This window comes from Macaca thibetana, chromosome X (assembly GCF_024542745.1).
Source record: "Macaca thibetana thibetana isolate TM-01 chromosome X, ASM2454274v1, whole genome shotgun sequence".
NCBI classification, from domain to species: domain Eukaryota; kingdom Metazoa; phylum Chordata; class Mammalia; order Primates; family Cercopithecidae; genus Macaca; species Macaca thibetana.
This window is the reverse complement of record NC_065598.1, coordinates 19041098-19058734: the sequence shown is the minus strand read 5'-3', so window position 1 is coordinate 19058734 and position 17637 is coordinate 19041098. Positions and strand designations below refer to the sequence as shown.

General features: G+C 41.9%; 1 protein-coding gene across 1 annotated transcript in view; it reads left to right on the top strand.

The window, feature by feature from the left end:
- Nucleotides 1-17637, top strand: part of MAP3K15 (mitogen-activated protein kinase kinase kinase 15) — a 150374-nt gene that overhangs the window by 95103 nt on the left and 37634 nt on the right. Inside the window, exons 11-15 of the mRNA XM_050776619.1 lie at nucleotides 1021-1128; nucleotides 4504-4553; nucleotides 7003-7098; nucleotides 14240-14327; nucleotides 16533-16666. Coding sequence (XP_050632576.1) covers nucleotides 1021-1128; nucleotides 4504-4553; nucleotides 7003-7098; nucleotides 14240-14327; nucleotides 16533-16666 — 476 coding nt within the window. The remainder of the gene's footprint in view (nucleotides 1-1020; nucleotides 1129-4503; nucleotides 4554-7002; nucleotides 7099-14239; nucleotides 14328-16532; nucleotides 16667-17637) is intronic.

Here is a 17637-nt window from a genome sequence, read left to right as displayed (position 1 = left end):
AATTTCATTAAGCATCTAATAAGAGATTGTTTGAAATGATTGATAATTATTTTGTTGCTGGTTAATAATACATTTTAAAATCTTTTTTTAGTTACGAAATATTTCAAACCTACTGAAAGGTACAAAAAAAAAAAAAACGGAGCAGACAACAGCATAATCTCTAACCAGGTTTAGTGATCTTAAACATGTTGCTTTGTTTTGGAGATTTATTCCCTCTCTCCCTCCCCATCTCGCCCCTCCTCTTTCTCTTCCCCTCCTCTTTTTTTTTTTTTTTTTTTGTTTGTTGTTGTTGTTTTTTGTTTTTTGAGATGGAGTCTCATGCAGTGGTGTGATGTCGGCTCACTGCAACCTCCACCTCCTGGGTTCAAGCGATTCTCCTGCCTCAGCCCCGTGAGCAGCTGGGATTACCGGTGCACACCACCACACTCATCTAATTGTTGTATTTTTAGTAGAGACGGGCTTCACCATGTTGGCCAGGCTGGTCTCGAACTCCTCACCTCAGGTGATCTGCCCACCTTGGCCTCCCAAAGTGCCCTCCTCTTTCTCTCCCCACTTTCTTCCTTTCGCTGCCTTCTTCCCTCCTTTTCCCCCTTTTCTCTTTCTTCCCCCTCTCTCCTTTCTCCCCTCTCCTCCTAGCTCCCTTTCTCCCCACCCTTTCTCCCCACCCTTTCTCCCCACTCTCCTCCTCCTCACCCTCTTCTCCCTCTCTCCCTGCTCCTCCTCTCTCTTAACAAAATAACACCTTACTGATGGGCCATCACCTTTTTTATCTCCTTGCATCTTTCCCCCAACCTCCAAAGAGATGGCATCTCAATATGTTGCCCTTGAACTCCTGGGCTCAAGTGATCCTCCGACCTCAACCTCCCAAAGTGCTGGGATTACAGGCTTGAGCCACTGTGCCTGGCCCTCAGTGAGGATTTATTGAGTACGGACCTCCCCGCCTCCTCGCTGGGCAGGGTGCGCTGTGGTGCGCTGTGTTTCCTACCCGTGTACGTTAACAGGCATCTCTTCTTGTTTCAGGTTCTGGTGATAGAGCCAACCAAAGTGTACCAGCCTTCTTACGTTTCCATAAACAATGAAGCCGAGGAGAGAACGGTTTCTTTATGGCATGTCTCACCCACAGAAATGGTAAGGAGGAAAACTCACAAGCAATTGAATCAAAGATTAAATTTTCAAATAGGGAAGTCTAAATGGTAGTATTTGAAGGAATAGGCACCCGTGTTTAACTTCTGAATTTTGAGAATATATGAGAGAGTATGATCACAGATGAGAGAAAGCAGGTTTTTCCATTATGTGTGTGTGTATGCATATGTGTGTGTGTGGGCATGTGGTGAGGTGGGGGGGGAGGAATGTGTGTGTGTGTGTGTGTGTGTATAAAAACATTAAATGCAAGTTGGTTAGTTTTTTTTATATAGTTAAACCATAGGGAAGTGAGTAGAGGATACAGGCTGGTGTGTTGGTTCACACCTATAGTCCCAACACTTTGGGAGGCCAAGGCAGGTGGATTGCTTGAGCCCAGGAGTTCAAGACCAGCCTGGGCGACACAGCAAAACCCCATCTCTACAAAAAATAAATTTAAAAAACTAGCCGGTCATAGTGGTGCACATCTCCCAACTGCTTGGGAGGCTGAAGTGGGAGGATCGCTTGAACCTGGGAGGCCGAGGCCACAATGAGCTATGATTGCACCACTGCACTCAAGCCTGGGCAACAGTGAGACCCTGTCTCTAGAAAAATAAAATAGTAATATATTTTTAGAAGCACTTAGACTGGCTTTCTTGATGAATCTCAACCATTACTGGATCCTGTGGCTTTCTAGATAAAACTCAAGACTCTTTTACTGAGTGTTCAAGTCCCTCTGTATACAATCCTGCCCCCTCCCTTCCTCTTTCTCTCCAGCCCTCAGTGCCAATCAGGCTGTCTTCTTACCAGCCCCTGAACTGTTCCTGCTGGAGCTCCTGTCTACCCTTTTATTTCCATCCTTGTTCCTTTTGGGATTTCCTTCTTCCGATTATCCAAGTCCTAGCTTTTGCAAAGCCATCTTTAACCGCCCCTTCGTTCCTTGCACAGAGTGTCTCTAGGCTACCAACTGCCTGTATCATGCACAGAAGACCATCCTAAGAATGCCCATACATGACTTCTATATGTTTGTGGCTGTAGGAGCTACGGAATAGTTACCCACTCCTGAACAAATGCCTGTTGATTATGACATAAAATGTGTTGTTTATTTAACTAGTAAATGTTCCTCCCAAATCAAGTTCTCTAAAGCCATCCTGGAATAGACCTGCCATCGGGAAAGACTTTGGAAACTCATGTGGCTAAGCTTTCTGTATATGTGCAGTCTCCTGCAGGTGGCTGTGGGTCAGACAAGACTCTCTCGAGTCTGCCCTGGCTCCCATTTCTGTGTCTGAATGCAAAGGCAGACTCCTGCTGTCTGCCACTATCCTCTCTGCATGACTTTGGACTCATGTCTCCTCTGAAATACACTTAGCCTTTCTATGCAGTTGGATGTGATTTGCTGACTTTCATAGTCTCATACCCTCTTATGAGAAGCCTCCAGTGGCTTCCTGTCTCATGCAGAGTCAAAGCTGATGTCCCGAGGGTGGCCTAGAGGTCCTGCATGATCTTCCCATGAGCTCTCCACCCTCTTCTTCCACTCCCACCCCAGTCACTCCACTGTAGCCATATTTGCCTGTTTGTTGGTCCCTGAATGTGCCAGGCGCACCCCTGCCTCAGGGCCTTTGCACTTGCTGTTCCCTCTGCCTGGAAGTCTTCCCCCAGGCATCCGTGTGGCTTCCTCCTTCCCCTGCTTTAGCTTTCTGTTCAGAAGTCATCAGCGACGCCTTCCCTGAACATCCTGTTGAATAACGTGACCCCCTGCCCTATCTGAATGCCCTTCCCTGCTTTGTTTGTCTTCATAACACTTTTCACCGCCGCCCCATGCTATGATTTTACTATTTAATCTATTGTCCATCTCTCTTCACTCATATGTAGGGCCCATGAGGGCAGGAATTTTGTGGTTCTCTGCTGTGTCTTCAGTATTAGTACTTTGCCTAGCACATACATGGTAGGTGCTTGATCAACACATATAACTAAAACTTCTCCCTTCGGGAACCATCTTCCCCGTCTGTTCCTGTTGCCATTGCTGTGCTCAGTCACGTGGTTCTCATACTTTTCTTCTCTGGGTGGCTTAGTTGGTCACTTGTGACATTCCTCAGGCCAACCAAATGGATTTTTTTTTTTTTTTTTTTTTTTTTTTTTTTTTTTTTTTTTTGAGACAGGATCTCACTCTGTCCACTCCAGCCTAGGCTGGAGTGCAGTGGAGTGATTTTGGCTCACTGCAACCTCCACTTCCTGGGTTCAACTGATTCTCCCACCTCAGCCTCCTGAGTATCTGGGACTATAGGTGTGCGCCACCATGCCCAGCTCATTTTTGTATTTTTAGTAGAGACGGTGTTTCACCATGTTAGCCAGGCTGGTCTCAAACTCCTGACCTCAAGTGACCACTCCCCCCCACTCAGCACCTTGGCCTCCCGGAGTACTGGAATTACAGGTGTAAGCCACCACACCTGGCCCAAATGGATTTTCCTACTTAAAATTATTTTCTGCAGTTGGCGATGTATTGATGTTGTTGCCTATGGATTTTCCAAAACTGGAGTTTCAGATGTTCCTTCTCAGGCTTAGCTTTGTGCAAAGTGTAATGGTAGTGAAGGGAGGGGACCAAGTTAGTTTTTGTTTGTAAGTGCAACTTGGTGCTGCTTGAAATCCCAGTTAGTTTTTCTATTAGTCATGGTAGGCTAGCTTCTAAAACAAACAGCCTCCAAGTCTCAATATCTTAACATGATAAAAGTTTATCTATGCCTCATATCATATCCAGGTTGCAGAGGGTGGCATTTGGGGGGCATTCCATCTTGCACTGTATGGGGAAAGAGGAAATAGAGGGTTGCTGTGGAGTTTATGAGTCACGCCTGCAGGCGATGCACGGCATTCCTGCTCACATCCCATTGGTCAAAACTCCACTGTATATCTCTCTAGCTGCAAGGGAGGCTGGGAAATGTAGTTCAGCTTTCTGTTCAGGGAGAAGAGGAAGACTGATGAGTGCTGAAAGGTATCTGCCACAGTCTTGCCTCTCCCAGTATTTTTGCAAGTCATTCAACGTAGGTGGGCTGTTCTCATGCTTGTTTTAGAGTTTGCCTACTATGTTGACAGAAGAGGAAAAGCCTCTCACTGTGTGTTTATTCTATGCTTATTATTTCTATCTGAAACTTAGATTATTTCAAATTTACATCATGTAAACTGGATTAGAGATACAAGCGAATTTTTATAATACATAAGAAAATGTTTCTGGTGTTCCAAGTTATACAAGGTTTATTGCTCTAACCCGTAAAAAAAAATCACTACTGGCAGGTAAAATAGCAGAAATGATTGACCATAGAATGAAACAAAAAAAAAATCTTTTGCTTAAAAAAACTCAAACTATTGACTTCTGTCTTTGATAACTTGCAGAAACAAATGCACGAATGGAATTTTACAGCCTCTTCCATAAAGGGAATAAGGTAAGAACATAGGAGAAAATGGAGTTACTGTTTTAATGCAAATGATGATAATGTTTTATGCACTTTAATGTTTCCACTTATTCATAATATGGAATGTTGTTATTTTTAATGGAATCCAAAATGTCCTCTTCTGTTTTGTTGTCCTGCCTGAGCTAGTTATTAATACTAGTGTACTCCTGGTAAGAACTTCTTGGATTGTTATAATAGAGTAGCTTTGCTCATACTCAGCAGACTAAACTCACTTGTGTCATTTTTTTTTTAAAAGAAGTGATCTGTAGGAAGAGAAGATGTATCTTTTTTGAGCCAAAGATGTTCAAGTGCTCAGTGACTCTGAGAACTGAAGCCAGGAGATGACTAGTAGCGACACTTGGGTTGGGATCTTGTGGACAGAGTAATGGAGCCGGGAGATTTTTTTCAGGGAGGGCATGAGGTGGTGTATTCTGGGGAGAGGCGTAGCTCTTGGCATTTTGGATCAGGAGTGGTAACCATTTGGGCCTGAGCTGTGTGGCCTCACCCGAGCAGGGCTAAACATCTCAGCTGCACTTGTCACCCTGGCAGTTCATTCGAGGGTGAGACTGGCTCTGAAGTAGATGTGAGTTCTAATCTCTCTTTGCTGTGTGATGTTAGGAAAGTCACTCAGCTGCTCTAAGTCTCAGTTTCTTCACTATTTTCTTCAAATAAAGGGCTTGGACTAGAACATTCCTTTCTCTGATTCTGAGGCTACCTCAGCCACTGAATGAATCCCCAGTTATTTCCAGACACAGTGTGATCCTGTCCTGGAAACATCAGTATTGAAATTAGAATACCGTCAGTATCACTTAAAAGGAGGGAAATAATTTAAGTACAAAGTAGTGCGTTGGGGTGATACTGCCCAGGAAATGCAAGGCAATTTGAAATACACTAAGCAAAGCATACACAAAGCAGCAGAGAAGGGAATAAAATATGGTCTCTGTCCTCGTCTGTACCTGACTCTACAGCTCATCCAACAAGCAATATTCAGCTTGCCTGGACATAGCTAGTGACAGAAAATCTGCTATTAGATGATTTTTTTTTTTTTTTTTTCAGATAGAGTCTTGCTCTGTCACCCAGGCTGGAGTACAGTGGCATGATCTCGGCTCACTGCAACCTCTGCCTCCCGGGTTCAAGCGATTCTCCTGCCTCAGCTTCCAGAGTAGCTGGGACTACAGGCGTGTGGCACAATGCCTGGCTGATTTTTGTATTTTTTGTAGAGTCAGGGTTTTGCCATGTTAGTCAGGCTGGTCTCGAACTCCTGACCTCAAGTGATCCACCCGCCTCAGCGTCCCAAAATGCTAGGATTACAAGCGTGAGCCACTGTGCCTGGCAAAGATTTTCCAAAGTGTATTACTTAGTAATTGTGTTAGAGGAAGTAGTCAAGGACCTTCTGTTTGTGCCTCCTCATAGAGATACCTCTAGGTGCCATTTCAGCCATCAGTGGGAATTTACAAAGGGCCTGAGGGCGTATCAGCCTCGTCCCACCCCTCCCCGGGACTGATGTGACCTGAAGAGTATACTTTGAGCATTCCAGAGGCTCTCCAACTAACTGGTAGTTGCTTTACAGATTGATTTTCAAAACCTGCTCACTTATAATCTAGTTCTAATTCTTCTTGAATCTCCCCTGTACTCTTGGTGTTCCAACCCAGTATTTGTCATGCAATCTATAACATAAAGAATGGTCTAGGACAGTTGGGATTTCAGGAAGAGATAACTTAGAAAGGATGAGATAAAGTGGCTTCAGTTTTTGAAGGGACAATTATAGAAGAGAATATAGTCTTCCTCTCCATAATACCTCCTGGCATGAAGGCCACTGCAGAGGCTTTGGCCCAGGGTGGGTGAAGAACTCTCTAACATACAATCTACTAGCAGATTTCCTGTCATTGGCTATGTCCAGGCAAGCTGAATATTGCTTGTTGGATGAGCTGTAGAGTCAGGTACAGACACTGGGTGGAGATGGACCAGATAACAAACATTTAAAGGGCTTTCTTCAGCTACAATGCCATATTTATTTCCATTTTCCTTGTGTGGTCACAAATACTGTATCCTGATATTTTCTGAATATAGAAATTCCCTTAATACCGCAATAAATTATTTCACAAATACCTTGGCTTTCTTTTTCATGAGATTATAAGCCCTTTGAGGACAGAGAACCATATTTTGCTCCCTTTTCTGTTGCCCGTATGCTTTGCTTAGCACTGAATTATATTAAGAGTAAGTTTATACTAAGGTCATTTGATAAATACCAACTCAAATATAAGCAAGATAAATGTCTCTGGTATTTAAATTTCATAGAGAAATAAAAGGCACACTTAGGGGGTGTTTGTTAAAACATTAATGAATCTTTCAGAAATTGATAAAATAGAAAAGATTGTGTCACAGATTTAGAATGGGTATCATAACTTATGTATAAACATTATGCTTTGAAATTTTACAGTCTATCAAAGTTTGATGAACGGTGTTGTTTTCTTTATGTCCATGATAATTCTGATGACTTTCAAATCTACTTTTCCACCGAAGAGCAGTGCAGTAGGTGAGTTATAGCCGATTCAGGTATTTGCAATCTGATTATGGCGAATCATTTTTAAAGGGCCTTTGTTCTGAAAGATATTTACTTGCTATTACTGTCTTTCTTGAAATGTTAACTTACATCTCAAAAAAGCTCTAAAATTTTCTATAATTCACATAGCAGGCAATTCAGCCATTTAAAATATACAACTTGGACAGGCGCAGTGGCTCACGCCTGTAATCTCAGCACTTTGGGAGGCTGAGGAGGGTGGATCACCTGAGGTTAGGAGTTGGAGACCAGCCTGACCAACATGGTGAAACCCTGTCTCTACTAAAAATACAAAATTAGCCAGATGTGGTGGCTCATGCTGGTAATCCCAGCTACTTGAGAGGCTGAGGCAGGAGAATCACTTGAACCCAGGAAGCAGAGGTTGCAGTGAGCCAAGATTGTGCCATTGCACCCCAGCCTGGGGAACAAGAGTGAAACTCCATTTAAAAAACTAAATAACATAACATTCAGCGTTTTTTAGTATAGTCATAGTTTTCCAATCAACACCATAATCCAGTTTTAGAATATTTTCATCAACCCCACAAGAAACCCAGTATCCATAGAGTCACTCCTCATTTCCTCAACCTCACCCTATCCTGGCCCCAGCCCTAGGCAACCATTAATCTCTGTGTCTCTATGGCTCTGTCTATTCTGGCCATTTCATATAAATGGAATCATACAGTATGTGGTGTCTTGTGACTGGCTTCCTTCACTTAGCGTAATTTTCTTTAAGGTTTATCCATGTGTGACACATATCAGTACTTCATTTCTTTTTGTGGCTGAATGATATTCTTTTGTATGGCTATACCACAGTTTATCTGTCAGCCAGTAGGCATTTGGGTTGTTTGTACTTTTTGACAGTTATGAATTATACTTCCCTGAGCATCATGTGCAAGTATTTGTGAGGGCATGTTTTTATTTCTCTTGGAGTCAAATTGCTGAGTCTTATGGTAACTCTACATTTAACCTTTTGAGGAACTCCCAGACCATTTCCCCATTTTATATTCCCATTAGCAATGTATGCAGCTTCCAATTTCTCCACGTCCTTACCAACACTCGTTATTATCTGTCTTTTGAGTATCATAATCCTAGTGGATGTGAGGTGGAATCTCATTGTGGTTTTGATTTGCATTTTCCTGATGACTAATGATACTGAGCATCATTTCATGTGCTTATTGACCATTTATATACCTCTGGAGAAATGTCTATTCAAATTCTTTGCCCAATTAAAAAAATTAAACTTTTTATTTTTGAAAATATTCAGAGCCATAGGAAAGTTTCAAAAAACAATACAAAGAATTTCCATATATGTTTTACACAGAATTTCTCAGGATTAACCCTTTACCACATTGGTTTTACATTCTCTCTCTGTGCATATGGTTATTCTTTCTGAACTGTCTAAAAGTAAGTTGTAGACATAATGCTCCATTACCTGTAAATACTTGAGTGTATTTTGTAAAAGCAAGGATACTCACGTAATTACAGGACAGTTATCTAATGAGGAAATTAAGATATATAGTACTATAATCTACAACATTTATCCAAATATTACTTAGTGTCCCAATTATGTCTTTTATAGCAAAACAAAAGGTTTTTCTTTGGTCCACGTTCCAATCCAGGATCATATGTTGCGTTTAGTTGTCATGTCCACATAGTCTCCTTTCACCTGGAAGAGTTCATCATCTGTCTTTCTTTGTCTTTTTTGACTTAATACTTTCCAAGAGTACAGACAGTTTATTTTGGGTAGTCCTTTGACTTGGATTTGTTTATCGTTTCCTCACGAGTACACTGATGTTATGTATTTGGCAGGAATATCACAGAAATGATGTGTCCTTCTCAGTGCCTCATAACAAGGGACGCAATATCTGTCTGTCATTATTGGTGATGTTAACTTGGATCATCTGGTGAAAGTGGTGTTTGCCAGCTATCTCCAAACTTTGCCCACTTGTAATTGGGTTATTTATCCTTTTATTATTGATTTTAAGAGTGATATATACATGTATATAAAATGTATTTTTTTCTCCATGCAAGTTCCTTATCAGATGTGATTTGCAAATGCTTTTCCCATCCTGTAAGTCGTCTTTTCACTCTCTTGATGGTATTACTTGCAGCACAAAAGTTTTTAATTTGGACGAAGTACTACTTACCTATTTATTTCTTTTGTCATTTGTGCTTTTGGCTCCTGTCTTAGAAGCTTTGTCTAACCTGAGGTGTCCTATGGTTTTTATGTTTTCTTCCAAGAGTTTTATAGTTTTAGCTTTCATGTTTAGGTTTTTGACTCATTTTGAATTCATTTTTGGACATGGTGTAAGGTAGGGGTTCCAACTTTATTCTTTAACGTGTGGATATGTGGTTGTCCCAGCACCATTTGTTGAATGGACTATTCTTTCCCTGATTTAATGGTCTTGGTACTCTTTTAGGAAATCAGTTGACCACAGATGTAGTTTATTTCTGGACTCTAAATTCCATTCCATTGTTTTGTATGTCTATTCTTAATGCAAGTGCCATGCTTTCTCTATTACTGTAGCTTTGTAGTAAGTTGTAAAATCAGAAAATGTGAGCCCTCCAACTTCCTTCTTGTTTTTCAAGATTGTTTTGGTTATTGTGGATGCTTGCATTTCCATGTGAATATTAGGATCAGCTTATCAATTTCTGTAGAAAAAATGGTAGCTAGGACTTTGACAGGAAATACATTGGATATCTAGATCAATTTGGAAAGCGTTGCCATATTAACCATCCTGGCTTCCGATCCATGAACACAGGATGGATTTGTATTTACTTTGGTTTTCTTGAATTTCTTTCAACAATATTTTTGTAGTTTCAGTGTATAAATTTTGTACTTCTTTCATTAAATACGTACCTAAGGATTTTATTATTTTGATACTGGAGTTGTTTTTTTAATTTCACTTTTGGATTGTTCACTGATAATGTATAGAAATACACTTGATTTGTAAATGTTGATTTTATAACTTACAACCTTGCTGAACTCATGTATTAGTTCTAATGGGCTTTAGTGAACTCCTTAGGGTTTTCTGTATATAATATCATGTCATCTGCAGATACAGTTTTAGTTTTTCCTTTCCAACCTACATGCCTTTATTTTCCTTGCCTAATTATCCTAGCTAGACTCTCCAGCACAATGTGGAATAGAAGTGGTGAGAGTGGACATCTTTATTTTGTTCCTGTTTTTAAGAAGAAAGAAGTTAGTCTTTCATCGTTAAGTATGATGTTAGCAGCAGATTTTTTGTAGATAACCTTTATCAGATTGAGGAAGTTCCCTTTATTCATAGTTTATTTGTATCATGTAATTTGAGAAAATCTTAATTCATTGTGTCTCAGACAATCATTGTCACAACATATTTTTTTTTTTTTTTTTTTTTTGAGACGGAGTCTCACGCTGTTGCCCAGGCTGGAGTGCAGTGGCGCGATCTCGGCTCACTGCAAGCTCCGCCTCCCGGGTTCCCGCCATTCTCCTGCCTCAGCCTCCTGAGTAGCTGGGACTACAGGCGCCCGCCACCGTGCCCGGCTAATTTTTTGTATTTTTAGTAGAGACGAGGTTTCACTGTGGTCTCGATCTCCTGACCTTGTGATCCGCCCGCCTCAGCCTCCCAAAGTGCTGGGATTACAGGCTTGAGCCACCGCGCCCGGCCTGTCACAACATATTTAAAGATTAGGCTAGGCTGGGTGTGGTGGCTGATGCCTGTAATCCTAGTACTTTGGGAAGCTGAGGAAGGAGGATTGCTTGAGTGGGCAGTTCGAGACCAGCCTGGGCAACATGGTGAAACCCCATCTCTGCAAAAAGTACGAAAAAAAAAAAATTAGCTCAGCATGGTGACATACACCTGTAATCCCAGCTACTCAGGAGGCAGAAGTGGGAGGATCACCTGAGCCTGGGAGGTTGAGGCTGCGGTGAGCAGTGATCAAGCCACTGCACTCCAGCATGGGCGACAGAGCAAGACTCTGTCAAAACAAAAACAAAAACAAAAACAAAAAAACAATAGAATAAATAGCAGACTAGGGAATCATTGGGTCATAACCTTCAATTTACAGTAGAAAAAATGCTGCCAGATATAAATTGGTGTAAAAATAATTGCAGTTTTTGCCATTAAAAACCTAATATTAAGCAGAACATCCTTTTGCTACTACAGAATGTGCCCTTTTGACCCTCATTCAGTACTCAGTGCCTTTTTTGCAATACATTTTAATTTTTTTATTGATGTATAACATACAAACAAGTAAAGTTTGTAATGTACACTTAAGTGTACAGCTTAATATGTACACTTGATAAATTTTTGTATGTGTCTGCATTCTTGTACCCGCCTCCCAGATCAGCACCCCAGAAGTTGCTTTGTGCCCCTTCACAGTCATTAAACTCCCCCCAGTGTTAACTATTTTGATTTTTACCGCCAACGGTTAGTTTCACCTGTTCTTGACCTACAAATAAACAGAATCATGTAGTTTGTACCCTTGTTTCTCACCTCTTTCCCTTAAAATAATATTCATAGCTGGGCACGGTGGCCCACACCTGTAATCCCAGCACTTTGGGAGGCCAAGGTGGGAGGATCGCTTGATCCCAGGAGTTCAAGACCAGCCTGGGCAACATAGAGAGACCCTCGTCTCTACAAAAAATAAAAAAATTAGCTGGGCGTGGTGGTGTGCCCTCTAGTCCCAGCTACTTAGGAGGATGAGGTGGGAGGATTGCTTGAGCCTGTGAGGTCGAGACTGCAGTGAACCGTGATCACGTCACCACACTCCAGGCTGGGTGACGGAGTGATACCCCATCTCAAAAACAAAAAACAAAATGAGATCCAACTGTGAAGTGTGTATCAGTTATTTCTCTGTGTAGCATTCCATTGTGTTCCAATTTATCTGTTCTTCTATTAATGAAGACTTGGATTGTTTCTGTTTGGGGGCTATTATGAAGAAAATGACTATGAACATTCTTATATATGCCTTTTGGTGAACATATATGTTGATTTCTATGGAGTATATGCCTAGGAGTGGATTATTGGATTATAGGGTAGGTTTATCTTCAGCTTCGGTTGTTGATACTGCCAAGAGTTTTCCAAAGTGGTCGTGTCAATTTACACTCCCACTAGCAATGTATGAGAGTCCCAGTTGTTCCGTATTCTTAAGAACAGTTGTTATCGGCCAGGCGCGGTGGCTCAAGCCTGTAATCCCAGCACTTTGGGAGGCCGAGACGGGCGGATCACGAGGTCAGGAGATCGAGACCATTCTGGCTAACACGGTGAAACCCCGTCTCTACTGAAAAATACAAAAAACTAGCCAGGCGAGGTGGTGGGCGCCTGTAGTCCCAGCTACTTGGGAGGCTGAAGCAGGAGAATGGCATAAACCCGGGAGGCGGAGCTTGCAGTGAGCTGAGATCCGGCCACTGCACTCCAGCCTGGGTGACAGGGCGAGACTCTTTCTCAAAAAAAAAAAAAAGAAAAAAAAGTACAGTTGATATCTTTTATTTTATTCTGTTGAGACAGAGTCTTGCTCTGTTGCCCAGCTGGAGTGCAGTGGCGCAGTCTTGGCTCACTGCAACCTCTGCCTCCTGGGCTCAAGCAATCTTCCTATCTCAGCCTCCCGAGTAGCTGGGACTACAGGTGTGTGCCACCATGCCTGGCTAATTAAAAAAAAAAAAAATTGTAGAAACGAGGTTTCAGCCACATTGCCCAAGTTGGTCTCAAACTCCTGGGCTCAAGAGATCTTCCTGCTTTAGTCTCCCAAGGTGCTGAGATTACAGGCATGAGCCACCACACCCAGCTGATACCGTCTTTTAAATCTTAGTTCTTCTGTGAGTGCATACCATATATCTCTTAAGAAGCCTGACTGTTGGGTTTCCCAGCTTTCGAAGATTAGAAGAAGAAAAGGTGAGATGGGTTAGTTAGAAAAAAGAGCATTTTATTTTAATGGTTTATGGAAATTATCCTGAAATGTACAGTATTCCTCCTTGACATCTTAAGATAGAATTGTAAGTAAAAATGTTCTAATGAGTCAAGATGACTTGTATCCAAATAAACAACTGCACAAGTCTAGGAAGTGGCCCATGCGGCCCAGCAGAATTTGTGAGAAGGATTTATGGGTCAACATTAAGCTTATTCTATGTCAACAGAATGATGTGGCCACCTTATGCGTTTCCTTCTCGCCATTCCCCTTATGCAACACCCTGTATCTTACTGAGAACTAGATTGTCTATACTTTGAGAGGTGATGGTCCCACTATCCTTAGCATTGATTAGATCCCCTCTGAACACTGGTCTTGAGGCTAGACTTCAAGAATAATACAGGAGGCTGGGTATGGTGGCTCATGCCTCCCAACACGTTGGGAGGCTGAGGTGGGAGGACCATTTGAATCCAGGAGTTCGAGACCAACCTAGGCAACATAATGAGACCCTGTGTACAAAAAGTACAAAAATTAGCCAGGCTTGGTGATGGGTGCCTGTAGTCTCAGCTGCTTGAGAGGCTGAGGTGGGAGGATTGCTTGAGCTCAGGAGGCTGAGGCTGCCGTGAGCCATGATCACATCACTGTACTCCAGCCTGGGTGACAGAGTGAGACCCTGTCTTTAAAATAAATAAATAAATAATAACACAGGGACGTCATCTGAAGAATTACCTGCTAGTGGAGTAACTTGCAAGTCCTGGGGAAAACAGTGATGGGACAGAAAGGAAAGACTTATAGGGACATGGTAAAATTATGTGCATTTCTAATGGGGTGTCATGTAGAAAAGTGGTTAATTGTAAGCAAACTACGGATGGAACCCACATAAAAGAAGTCTTTGGTTCAATAAAAGGGAAACATTTCTCATTAAGATCTTCCAAGAATGAGCTGTCTTTGGGAGGTAATGAGTTTTCTGTTGCTGGAGCTACTCAAGTATCAGTTGGCCAACCAGTTGGTGGAGATACTGTATAGAGGGGATTCAGGTATCACATTGGTAGTTGCCCTACATTTGATAACCACTAAAGTACCATGTCAAATCAAGGAGGGGATCGATTGTTCCATGACTTGTAAAAGTTTGGTTTATATTTAAGTACAGTTTAATAAAGCTAAGTTAAAAACAAGGAATGAGAGCAATTCTGAATTGGCAACATATTTGTGACATTTGCTGTTCTAGATTTTTTTCTTTGGTCAAAGAGATGATAACCAATACAGCAGGCAGTACAGTGGAGCTGGAGGGAGAGACTGATGGAGACACCTTGGAGGTGAGTCATGGACGACCTAGAATATGGAAAACATTATTGATTGTGTTTGATGCTTCAAGAAAATGTCCCATCTTTCTGTAAAAGTCCTCTGTTGAGTATGTTTTATGAACCTGCCAGTCATCACTGCATGGCTCCCAGAGATCATGTTTAATGTGTCTCTGTAGAAGAATCTCATTACTTTAGGATTCTCTCAGAATGCTTAAGAAAAATATGGCCATGGACTAGACTAGAATTTCCTTTTGTGTACAACCTATGAAAGTTTTCTCTAAGCTAATTAGTCATGCTTATGAGACTACAAGAGAATTAGTTGGCCCCTGGAAGCAGACTTTTTTATTTATGCTTAAAATGACTTCAGTTATAGCTATGTGCATGTAGTATATTAAATACAACTTTAAAATCATTTTAAAAAGTAGGCTCATCATAAGCTCTTTTGGACAGCACCGATACAGTCCACAGTTACTAAATCATTGTACATGTTTATTAAATCTTGCACAGGTATTCAGATGTGCCACTCAGGTTCTTCCAGTGATTACAATTTAATGAGATTTTCTGTACTCTCAGGTTAGACTGAAAGGAATTCCTTAAGGTTTCTTTCAGAAAATATCAAAAGGATTCATTTTAATAATTGAGTTAACTTCTAGAATTCTTAGGTCAGGACCAGAGTTTGTTGTAGAAATGAACTAAGCAATGGTGCTTTGAGGGCAGCAGGTATGGGAAACAGAGGGAGGTGTGAGGTAAAAGTTTTCTATGGAGCAGGCTGATTGCTAGTTACATCAGACACTGATGGAGATCCTTTAGTAATCTTTTTTTTTGGAGACAGAGTCTCATTCTGTCGCCCAGGCTGGAGTGGAGTATAGTGGCGCAATCTCGCCTCACTGCAACCTCCGCCTCCTGGGTTCAAGCGATTCTCCTACCTCGGCCTCCCATGTAGCTGGGACTACAGGCATGTGCTACCATGCCTGGCTAATTTTTGTATTTTATTTATTTGTTTAGAGATAGAGTCTTGCTCTATTGCCCAGGCTGGAGTACAGTGGCGTGATCTTGGCTCACTGCAATCTCCACCTCCCAGGTTCAAGCAATTTTCCTGCCTCAACCTCCTGAGTAGCTGGGACCACAGGCATGTGCCAACACGCCTGGCTAACTTTTTGTATTTTTAGTAGAAATGGGGTTTCACCATGTTGGCTGGGCTGGCCTCGAACTCCTGACCTCAGATGATCTACTCGCCTCCGCCTCCCAAAGTGCTGGGATTACAGGCATGAACAACCACGCCTGGCCTAATTTTTGTATTTTTAGTAGAGATGGGGTTTCGCCATGGTGGCCAGGCTGGTCTCGAACTCCTGACCTCAGGTGATCCTCCTGCCTTGGCCTCCCAAAGTGTTAGGATTACAGGCGTGAGCCACCGTGTCTGGCCAACCCTTTAGTAATCTTAATTGTCGTGAGCATCCCTAGAAGTAGATGGGAAAGGACACCCACATACCCCCAGCTATTCCGTGTGTAAGTTGCACTTCTGTAAGTAGACGCAGTGGATCATGCCTAATAACAGAAAGAATTGATTGCTGCCTCTCTGCTTTAAATAAGTGTTGCTCAGCCTACAGTCACATTTGTTTTATTCATCGAGAAGAATCAAATGCATCTGTATGTGACAGCTTTTGATGGGAAGATGGGGGAACAAAATAGTAATGCTAATTGTAAATCAAATTTTTGTACGAGGTGTTTACTACTAGATCCATATGCCTGAAAGAGTGGGGAAGCCCCAGCATATTTCCTTTTTTATTAAGATAATGTTAATTATATTGACCTTCACTTCCTTTCTGGGCTACTGAAAGATATTTGTTTCCTGACAAGTTGATAAGGGATTATGCAGGAAGACACCTAGTCGGGGTATTCAACATGCTTAGAAGCAGTTTTAAATTGCAGCATTAAAATGGGGAGGAATTTCCAAAAGGTGAGCCAGTTATGTGCGAACCATATTTTTAATTTTCTTGGATTCCATTTCATAAGGTCGTACTATCAACACGTGAACAATGGGGAATTCTACCCCTTTCAAGTCATTTAATGAAAAGGGCCTAAGCTAAGATTGTGACTTGCCTGGCACTCAAATAATGTTATTTATATTTTTTTAGTTGCTAGACAACTCTGGGGCCTTAGAGGGCTTGTCCGCTACAAGTTGTATGCTTTTTTGTCCTTGTGTTTTTCCTTCTTCAGTATGAGTATGACCATGATGCAAATGGTGAGAGAGTTGTCTTGGGGAAAGGCACGTATGGGATTGTGTATGCTGGCCGAGATCTGAGCAATCAAGTGCGAATAGCCATCAAAGAAATTCCGGAGAGAGATAGCAGGCAAGTCCAGGCGGGCCTTCCACATTTTGGGTGCCATCTCCACACCCCAGATCCCATACCCACTGCTGATGGTGTGGAGGAGTTAAGGACGAAAGCATTATGTTATCACAAAACCTGTCATTCTCTTGTAATAGGGATGATCTGCCTTTTTTTTTTTTGGAAACGGAGTCTCACTCTCTTGCCCAGGCTGGAGTACAGGGGCATGATCTCGGCTCACTGCAACCTCCGCCTCCCAGGTTCAAGCAATTCTTGTGGCTCAACCTGTAGCTGGGATTACACCACACCCAGCTGATTTTTTTTTTTGTATTTTTAGTAGAGACGGGATTTCATCATGTTGGTCAGGTTGGTCTCAAACTCCTGACCTCAAGTGATCTGCCCGCCTTGGCCTGTCAAAGTGCTGGGATTACAGACGTAAGCCACCGCACCTGGCGTGATCTGCTTTTGTTTTGTGTATTATAGATTGAGAAAATGGAAGAACTTCACTTCAGAGGCATGTGGATTGCAGAGGATCATATTTTAAAAGAAAATGTTTGTTGTTTTTCCACATCAGCTAGGTCTAAAGTTTTACATTTTTTGCGTAGTTGTTTGCAAGTATATATACATTTTTGAGATGAAGTCTCACTCTGTCACTCAGGCGGGAGTGCGGTGGCAGATCTCGGCTCACTGCAGTCTCTGCCTCCTGGGCTCAAGCGATCTTCCCACCTCAGCTGCCTGAGGAGCTGGGACTACAGACACACGTCACCATGCCTGTCTAATTTTTGAGTGCAAATATAATTTTTAAATGTGACTGGGTTATTTTAAATTCACATTGTAGCAGTTGAAAATGGCTATGATTTGTTCAGATGCATCGTTGCGGAAAATTACATGTAGTTAAAAAAAAATAGATTTTTGCAGTACAGAATTTTTTTTAACATCCTACCCTTCACCCTCACCCATGGATTTGGACTGTTTTTCTACCATTAGTACTGCTT